This window comes from Pundamilia nyererei, unplaced genomic scaffold (genome assembly GCF_000239375.1).
Source record: "Pundamilia nyererei isolate P.nyererei 1_Seehausen unplaced genomic scaffold, PunNye1.0 scaffold00283, whole genome shotgun sequence".
Taxonomy (NCBI): domain Eukaryota; kingdom Metazoa; phylum Chordata; class Actinopteri; order Cichliformes; family Cichlidae; genus Pundamilia; species Pundamilia nyererei.
In genome coordinates this window covers 522,218-531,950 of record NW_005187684.1, presented here as the reverse complement: position 1 = coordinate 531,950, position 9,733 = coordinate 522,218, and the positions used below count along the sequence as shown (strand labels likewise).

The following is a 9,733-nucleotide window of genomic DNA, read 5'->3' as shown; positions in this document are numbered from 1 at the left end:
ACACACACACACACACACACACACACACACACACATCTTGAAACAATTGCTGATTTTAGTAAAAAATGTTGTGAATATATTCTCAGTGGTATTGCATTTGAAATAATTCCCAGGTGGCTTTAAGGACAATACAAACAGCACCGCACCCGTGTCCAGATCAGTGGTTTTGTTCTCACAGCGGCATGCTAAAAGGATGCTGTCTGTTGCTAAGATACTAATGTGTCATAAGCAGCGTGCTCCTCCCGCTCAGCTCCACTGTGATGTCAAACTGGTAGTGGTGATGCACTGAAAATACCAGTGCAACATTTTCATTCACTCGCTTTATCATTCATAGGTGGAGAAAAGCGTGTTTTGACTGGCTCAACTACTTTTACTCACTCGCTCCTTGTTCATGGTCTCAGTGGCAGTCTCCTGTATTTATAGATGCTATTAACAACTCCAGTGAGAGAAGGAGCAGAGAGTGGGATAAATCCAGCTTTAAGCAGACACCTGCTCTATCCCTTATGTAGAAGTCTGAATGATTAAGAATAAAAAGACATCACAGATTGCCAAATAGCATTATCAAAGAAAACATGGCTTCATGAAGTATGCTACAATGCACCAGAGCAGCTTTAAAAGGTGTGCAGTATATTGCTCAAGTGAACTGTGCTGCACTTTAACTGGATTCAGGATAGGTCCGCAATATTTGAGACATGGGGGGGGGTGAGCAGAATGAATGTTTTCTAAAAGCAACTGAACCTCACAAAACTGCATGTTTCTTGTACTGTGGCTCTAAAAAACCTAGAGCTGCTATTGCATCATTTTTGGCCACATGATGCACTTTGTGTATGAGTGCACTGTAGAAAGAAAACACAAACAAAACCCAGGTCCAGGTGCAGGCCTCTGACTGTACTGACCGTGCCAAAAAGCCTCACACCTGCTCACACCTGCAGGATGGGCAGGCAGCTTAAAGTGACTGACTGAGGCGGAAAAAGCATGGAAGCAGATGCCAACTTGTTAATACTAGCGGAAGGATCAGCACGCTTTAAGTGTAATTACAAGACCGGTGAGCCATATTGGTGCCAAAGTGGCCAACATCAGTGAAGAGTAGACTCCAGATCTGAATGAAGGAGAGAGATGTGCCAACTTGACCATTAAAACTCTCTTTCACACACACAAACACAACACCTGTCTATTCTGTACCATATTTCCTGTGATATTTTTTTGGTCCTACATGAAAGGTGCTCGTCAAAACATGACATCTTCCCCACATCCTTCCGTAATTAACCTCTAAGAGAAGCACACCGACTGTACATTTTGGCTGCAAGGGTTATTTTTGCGTCTTAGAAGCTCCCCGGTTCCCCTTTGACTCGGGAGCTGCTGTCAGATCTCTTCTTCTAATGTAAACCCAACAGGAAAATGTGAAACCGACTCACCTCGGTAAATGACGAACAACTTCTCCGCCGCTTTTCACTTAAAAAAATCTTTAAGTGCTGCGCACAGTAAAGAGAGAGGAAAAGCAGAGCCAATTTTCCTATAAAGGAGTGAAAGCTGAGGTTAACATTTTTTTTATTATTAATTATTTTTTTTAACCGGAGTATCCTGGAAGGCGCAACAGTGTGTGAACACAAACCATCCTCGTAGCCTGGACTGTGCTCTCTGCGCCCGGCCACTGAAGGACGGAGTTTAATAAAGCCAACGGTGGTGGCCTCACAGCGGAAGTACGACAAACCGACTCCCAAAACAAAAGCGGAAGAGTCAAGCAGAAAAAACTACTTCCGGTTAGTCATTCATGAGCGATCAGTGTCTATGTTTTCCATAAAATTACAGAACAGGGAAAAGATGCATATTTTTATACCCTAGTTAATACGGGGAATGCATTTATTCCACATTTAAAACATTTATTATTTTGATTATTTTTTTAAAATTTACTAAGTACTTAGTTTATCTCTAAAACATGACTTTAATCTTCTTCCTTGTGAATAGTACAGACATCAGGCCCCAAGTTTGTTCACTTTCTTTTAACCCTACAGCCACATTAGATGTAAAATAAGGCTATTTACAGTACTCAAAAGCACGAAAGAATCAGCACTTTAAAGCATTATTTTGAAAGTATTTTTTGCTTCTGCTAAACGCAGCAAAGCCAAAGCATGTACATCTGCATGCGCAGTATTTTATGTGTTATGTATTCAGTCTTATTTTAGTTTCCATAGTTATTTAGTTGAATTTCAATAAAATGTAAATTACCCTTGTAAAACTTGACATCTTTAGTCACATTTGCATGTTTTTATGTGCTGCGTGTAAGCACGCCCACAGTTTCAGAGTCTCGTTGATCCTGGGGTATACACAACATTTTTCTGATAATTTCATATGAACATTGTGCAAGAATAGCAAGCAAAGCAAATCCATCTTCTACGGAGAGAAATTTGCCTCCAAAGGGTTGCAAATGCGTACGATATGATCCACAAGCGTAAACTAACCTTCATAAATGTTTACAATGATTTGTGTCTAACTTTTTAAGGACGAGTGCTTCAATCCACACACAAACACCTGAAGTAAAAGGACCCAAGTTTTGGTAATCCTCATGCAGCCCATTCTGCAGTACCACTGTTAACCACAAGAGGGCGGAAAGCGAACATAAATGATAACATTTCACTGACGTCCACAGCTGCGAACGCAGCTGCTGGTGCCGCTGACAAGGAAACAGGAGAGGTATAAATTGTGCTTTCCACAATGAGCAGGACGTAAGATGACCTAATCTACACCAAAACGATGTAAAGACAAAGCATAAAGCAATCAGGTATCAACTTTTAGTTGTTGACATTGAGAACAAACCAGAATTTTTTTAAGTTGTATATTATAGTTGAGGTGCATATTTTTGTATTAGACTTTATTTAACTGGCATGTATTGCTAGAGCAGATTTTGCTGAGTTTGTGTCTTGTTGATCTGTTTAAATTTAACATCATTCTTTATAAAACCGCTGACATAACAAAAAATAGAAACTCAATTTAAAGTTTTCTAATTAGCAGGTCACATCTTAATGCAACTCATAGTCAGGGAATATCAAAAGTATCTGCAATTTTTCTGTCAAGCACAACCTGCACACAAACCTTTCAAAAACTATATTTAACAGATAAGCAATTTTAAATCCTTTCAGTAAGAGCCAGTGTTGCTCCAAAAATCAAAGGAAAAATAAACAAAACAAAACAAAAAAACGGACAATTACACACAGGAAAAGAGAAAGGAATAAGGTGCATTACATTCAGAAATCAAAGCATCAACATGACTTTAGAAAGTCAGAAATACAACTGGTGCGACCTGCAAAAATTACAGTATCTTCTTTTGGTCACAAAGCAAATACATTCCTATAAAAATATTTCTTTTTAAAATTTTTAACCCTGATTCAATCACAGCTCAATAAATACATACAATTTCTTGTGTCCTCCTATGATAAACAGCAGAAATAAATACGCACATTGGATAGAGACCACGACCTGGAGTGACCATAGGAGCAGGTAACTCTTCTTTTACTGTGACTTTGTGATTTCTTGTGTTTTCAGTAATGTGGCCTCTAATTATTGTAAACATTCCACAATGCAAATTGACTCCTCGTATCAGAGTCTGCAAAGATATATTCATCATTTCCTCACAGGAAAATAACACAGTGTGGCCTTTATTTTCACAGCAGTTTGGGAGCTCAGTGGTGTGCTACTGAAAGGCGGGGCTCAACACAGGTTTAGTGATTTCACACTTTTTTAAGTGCATACATAAGTTAGTGTAATCTTTTTTTTAAAAGCCATCTTTAATGTACTTTGTGATTTTTTCTAATTTTATTGTAACAAGTTTGAAATGATCATGTCATATGGGAAATACTGTAGTCCCGTTATAACAGTAAAATATTATCTGTTCAATTCAGTAGGGAAGAATTTAGTCATGAGTGTGATACATTAGTTAAAAGTGAACAGGCGGGACCTGCTTTGTTTATGTGTGTGTTTTTCCTTTCTCCCAGGAATTCAATGATAAAACAGGAAGCAGCTGGCCAGTCTCTCAGCATCACTCACTTGGGTGTCCTCGCCCACCTACTCGCCTGCCTGGGAAGGTGATGACAGTACACCCTCTGCCGTAAAAAAAACTAATTCTACTGCTGATTATTACGACTGATTACAAAAGTAAGTGTGTTATTTCAGTGGCTTTGAAGAAAACACTTTTTGTTCAAAATCTAGTGTGGTGTTCTACTGATCAGCTGAGCGTGCCACCTCTCCCAATTTGTGTCCATAAACCTCTTTGTGTGCTCCCCTGTTAATCTGACAGCAGCTTTTGAAAAAAAGGTTTCAGTGGCTTCCACCCGTCTCCTGCTTTGTGAAACCAAAGGCCAATCAGTGCAAAGTCAGGGATTTAAATAGTTTCAAAAATACATTATTTCTTCTTGTTCTAACAAACTTATTTCAACTGTACAGCCGTGTTTCAATAGAGCAGCACTTAGAAAAAAAACCCCCCAAAACACTTCAAAAACAAAAAAAAATTCTCACAGATTTTTAAGTCAGTGTTGGCAGAAAAAGTACTGGACTGTTCGTCTGCACTGGTGCTGATGAACTGGAATTGTGCTTCTCAACTGTCAAGCAGTGCAGATCATATCAGGTGGAAGAGAAATTCATCCTTCTGTCCCTTAGACCGAGCCTATGGACATCACCGTCAGAGATTTTGTTCTTCCAGAGTCTGAAACCAAGTTCAATAACTTATAAAGGCCAGAACATTACCACAACATTAGAAATTAATAAGGTTTCCTTGGATAATGCAGGTCTAGCAGTGCAGGAAGTTTACCTGATGAGTTGCAGAGCAGGGCAGAACCTTAAGGCCTTAAGCAGGGCCTCCGCTCCAGAAGCACTCAAGCTGTTGCACTCGAGACTGTGAGAAATAAACACTTAATCTCTCATGTACTGAAATAAGAGTTGTTTTCCTTATTGGTTTTATAAATATAAGAAAGCCTAAATGAAAAGTGGAATGAAAAAAGCAAAACTCTTGCAGTTGCGGGTCTTTATGTGTGTGTTTTACTCACTCTATCTGAGTCAGCGTATGACAGAAAGGCAAAACCCTGGCCACTTCCAGTGCCACTTCATCACGACAGTTATTCCAACCCAGACTAGACAGACACCAAGACATAGAGAGAGAGGTTTGATGAACAGAAGCTGAAGCATCACGCAAAAATGTTATCCTAAGATGCGAATATCATAAATTACTTTTAATTAAAAACTAGAGTGTTATGTACAACAATACCTTCAATAATTAAATAATCAATTCCTTAAAATGTGTGGTGCTGTGTAAAATGTAGGCAAAAAACTGAATGAAATGATCTGCAGAGTTCATAAATCCATATTCTGTTCATAAGCGGCAATAGAAAACATCCAGTGTTTAAACTGAGAAAAATATTTACTCATTTTGTATTTGATGGGTTCACAGTGTCTCAGCTGGGACAAGGGCAACAAAAGGGTGGAAAAGAAAGTGGCATTATAAAGAAACATGTGGAGACCATTTAGCAAATAATTAGGTTAATATGCAATGGGTTGGTCACATAGTGGGGTATAAAAAGAAGCAGTGATGGACAGAGGCTGAACAATCTGCAATAAAAAAAAACCTGAATATCTTCTCATACAGTGCATGACATCATCAGAAAGATTGAGTAGATTTGGAGAAATCCCTGTGTGCAAGGGACAAGGCCAAACATCAGTATTGGATGCCTGTGATCTTTGTTCCCTCGGATGGAAATGCATTAAAAACAGGCATGATTCTCTCACAGAACTCCCTCAGGAATACTTCCAGAAATCACTGTTTGTGATTCATCCACAAGTGCAAGTTAGTGCATGTAAAGCAGAAGCCATGTGATCATAGTAACTTTAAAAGGAGCTAATATTTTTCTTAAATGCTACATTTCAGTTAAAACCTTTGATGTGTTTTCTATTGTGAATAAAACATGAGTTTACAAGATTGACAAATCATTACATACAGTGTGTGCCAACTCTTATAGAACTGACATGTCCATGAGTAGAACACAGAACAGCACCAGACTATTAAATGTTTGATCACTTTGCTTTATCTTACCCAACTTCCTGTATGAGGGGACAGTGAGCCAGACTGGCTACAACAGGACGCAGCTCTGAAGTCCCAACAGAGGTCAGGCTGAATTATTGTGCAAAAGACAAAAAACAATCAGTAAGTGTAGTCACCTGCGTGAGCTGTGATTCTGAAAATAATCAAAGCAAATGAGTCGTACTTAATCTTTTTGAGGTTCTTCATGCACATTATGGCTTTGGAAATGCTATTGGAGCCTTCATGGTCAATGTGGTTGAGCGAAATGCTATAAATGACACAGAAATACAGAAGAACAAAAAGGCTGAATAAGTGAGGGGAGAAACACATATCAATAAGAACATGTAACACTGTGTGAGACTTACTCTAACACACTGAGGTGTGTCAGTGATGGGAAAATGAGGGCCATCCTGGCAGCAGTGAGGATTCCCAGTTTGTTATCAGACAGACTGGAAGAGTGCACAAAAAGACATATAAATATGTACATTTTAAAACAATCTTTGAGTTGCTTGAGTTAAATGCCAATTAATGATGTAGCCAAATATATAAAACTCAGCTTTTCCAAGGAAAATAAACAATTTTGAAGATTAAAATGTTCACTCAATAGTTTTGAGGGCTTATTTTGTCCACTTCTTTAGCCAAGTGGACACATGCAAACTCTTGCACAGTGTTGCAATCAAGTGCCAAAAGCACATTTACAGGAATGAAACGCATTCTCACCAGAGCTCCTCCAGGTGGCTGCAGGCTTTCAAAGCCTCAAGAAGCTTCTCTCCTGATTGGTCACTGATAAGGTTCTTTGACAGCCTGGAGGATAAACACACACAGCAAGAAAAGCAAAATTACTCATTTTTAATAACTGTTAGTGTTCTGTCGATAGTTTGTTTTTTTGATTATTCCACTTGATGGCGCCAAACCTAACTCAAACTTTACTTTTAAATTATGTGGATAATAGATACCCTACACATTACAGTGGATTGATATAGCTCAATTAAATCTGCTCTATAGGTAACTGGAAACCCTTTTGAAACTGTGCCATAAACTACCTAAACGCTTCAACTTTGCAATAATATAATTTACAGCTGATCACGGAATATTTAGGACCAAAGAAATTTCACAAGCTGACTTGACTTATTCTTTCACAACTGTTTGCAAAGACATACCGCATGGTTGGGTGCTTGATTTGATTGATTGATTTGATGTGTGGCAAATGGACTGAAAACACCTGAATTCAAAGATTACGAGATTTGGCCCAGTACTTTTGTCCTTATGGCATAGATTGCATTAGTTACTGGAAGAACTTTGGATTGAATTTAATCTGGGTCATTGTTTCTGGCTATGCAACCTCAGATTCAGAATTCCTTCAGTTTACTTGATGTGTATAGGTTTACTGCCTGCCACAACAATTATTCATTGGGATCTACAAATAAAAGTGGAAGGAAGTAGAGACAGTGAGCCCAGTGGAGGTTGCAACAAAGTTGCAAATTTCTTTATCAAATTTTGGGAAGCTTTCATTCAAGCCAAAGAGTTTAACTTGTGCACATTTAAATGAGTACTTCAGGGGTTCATACCGGAGCTGGATATGTAAATATGAAGTATAAGCATAAAAAGACCATTCTCTTTAAAAAAAAAAAAAAAAAAAGCATAAAAGCATAAAGGACGGTAATATGAAAAACATCTTGAGCCTGTAGACATTTTGTGGCTGTCAGTCAAACACACTTGGAAGGACGAACCTGCTGCATAGTGCAAACAGTTGGTCCCCATAAAGGAACGATAAAATTGCTGTAACATTCTGAATGACTTGCACGTCTCAACCTGTGGTACTAACATTTTTATTATTGGATTGTTTGCAAAAAAGGCAAAGAAACTACTTCACACTCATGTCGTATATGACAGGATAAATGGAACTCTGCATGAGTATAATCTACAGAAGATTGGTCATGTGACATAAACAAAGTATTTTAAAGCATTAATAAAAATATTACTATTTCTCTTGGGGTGAAGGTGAACATATCCTGGAGAAAACATGTTGGAAATGCAGATAGAGGGTTTTGGAGATCAGTAAAATACAAACTTTCTGTGTTTTCCACCCCCTGTGTACATACTTTATCTTCCTGAGCTCTTTCCAGTTCGGAATGAGCCTGTTCAGCTCTTCTATTCCTCTGCAAGCCATCCTCCAGCCCCCCAACCTGAGAAAGAGCAAATCCAACATTCTCAAAGCCAAGCTTCTTCTTTTTTTAATGACAGACTGACAGAAGGTGAATGGTAATGTGCAGTGAGTGCTAGGTATGAATGAAAGACTCACTCTATCTGCTCTAAATGTGCGTGTCCCTTCGTGGCAGCCAGGAGATCCAGAACGCTGAGATTGTCCATTGCTGTGACAATCTCATTCAGCCTGGTACACACACACAAAATGTATTAGTTATGTTAGGTAGATGTGTATTTTGATGAGGATTTATAGCCATGGGAATATGATCTGTATGTTAGAAATGCATAAAAGGCTTTGACATATGCTGACCAGGCACCTTGCCAGCTACATTTTACAGCTTAGCGCTATGAGAGAACTGGGAACGATAAGGGATAAATTTGTCCCTGGGGTGGGGGGATTAGTAGGATCAGATCCTACTAATTAATTATGAGGTTCATAAGAGCCTGATGACATGCTGGTATGACAAACAGCACCAACATTGGCCAACAAAAAGCAGCATGTGCATTATAGTGTAAATGCAGAGTGAAGTGCACTGTGGTGAAAACAGCAAAGATGTCTGCCTGGAAGAGTTTTGATCTCTGTTCAATAAATCCTGAAGACTATGTAGTAAAGAACAAACCAAGATTTACTTTAGCTCTTGGATTCTGACTATTGCAAAGAAACAGAGAGTGTTTCTTACCTGAGACGGCGAATAGAGTTGATATGTTTTAGAGCTCGTGCCAGACACATCCTGCTCTCCTCATTCAGTGCCACAAAATCCAAACTTAGGGTGCACAGAAAACACAGAAAAAAACTGACATTTTTTAACAGCTTCTTTATTTTATCCAACAGAAAAAACAGCTGTATTGCTGTATCTGTGTGTGTGTGCATGCCTTACCAAAGGTCTTCAAGAATAACACACTGTCCCAGTGCTTCAATGAGCTGCAGTCCTCCAGGCAAAACACAGTGGGAAAGACTACAGCAGAAAAGTTCCATTGTGAACAAATGTTTATTCACTGTGTGTAACATTTTACAGCAGCCTAAATGTAAGTTCATATTCTAGACATTATTTTTCACACAGTCATGTACAGAAGTACATCCACACTCATCTTATATATCATAAATGCTTACTTGAGTGATCGTAGACAGGGCAGAAACCTGGTCATATTCTGAGCTGCCGTCTCACTAATCTGATGACCCGACAGACTGGAAGAAACAGAGGATGGTTAGAGCCCCCCAGTGCTCGGTGTAACACATTCTGAAGTAACTCTTATTGTAATCACATTACATTTTTCAGTAATATATTACTACTATATTACTAAATTTAGTATTACATTACATTTACTTATGTTGCTACTTGCATTACAAAGGCTCAATAGGCCAGACAGACAAAAAGGAAAAAAACAAAAAACATCTAACAAGCCTTTATTTTTCTTGTGTTTGTGCTACAATCAGCTGGTAGACGATCACTTTTTGGCACAACA

General features: G+C 38.6%; 2 protein-coding genes across 2 annotated transcripts in view; both read right to left on the bottom strand.

Annotated features, from left to right (window-relative positions):
* Nucleotides 1-1,671, bottom strand: part of cpne2 (copine II) — a 55,110-nt gene extending 53,439 nt beyond the window's left edge. The window contains exon 1 of the mRNA XM_005750650.1: nucleotides 1,416-1,671. The gene's annotated coding sequence lies outside the window, so the exon portion shown is untranslated. The remainder of the gene's footprint in view (nucleotides 1-1,415) is intronic.
* A 1,110-nt stretch (nucleotides 1,672-2,781) lies between these two features.
* The window catches only part of nlrc5 (NLR family, CARD domain containing 5), a 37,869-nt gene continuing 30,917 nt past the window's right edge, over nucleotides 2,782-9,733 (bottom strand). Inside the window, exons 43-54 of the mRNA XM_005750658.2 lie at nucleotides 9,381-9,455; nucleotides 9,148-9,225; nucleotides 8,950-9,033; nucleotides 8,367-8,456; nucleotides 8,167-8,250; nucleotides 6,785-6,868; nucleotides 6,430-6,513; nucleotides 6,249-6,332; nucleotides 6,077-6,154; nucleotides 5,037-5,120; nucleotides 4,802-4,885; nucleotides 2,782-4,696 (exon numbers count right to left, since the gene is read on the bottom strand). Of these exons, the coding sequence (XP_005750715.1) occupies nucleotides 4,615-4,696; nucleotides 4,802-4,885; nucleotides 5,037-5,120; nucleotides 6,077-6,154; nucleotides 6,249-6,332; nucleotides 6,430-6,513; nucleotides 6,785-6,868; nucleotides 8,167-8,250; nucleotides 8,367-8,456; nucleotides 8,950-9,033; nucleotides 9,148-9,225; nucleotides 9,381-9,455 (991 nt within the window). The 3' untranslated portion in view covers nucleotides 2,782-4,614. The remainder of the gene's footprint in view (nucleotides 4,697-4,801; nucleotides 4,886-5,036; nucleotides 5,121-6,076; nucleotides 6,155-6,248; nucleotides 6,333-6,429; nucleotides 6,514-6,784; nucleotides 6,869-8,166; nucleotides 8,251-8,366; nucleotides 8,457-8,949; nucleotides 9,034-9,147; nucleotides 9,226-9,380; nucleotides 9,456-9,733) is intronic.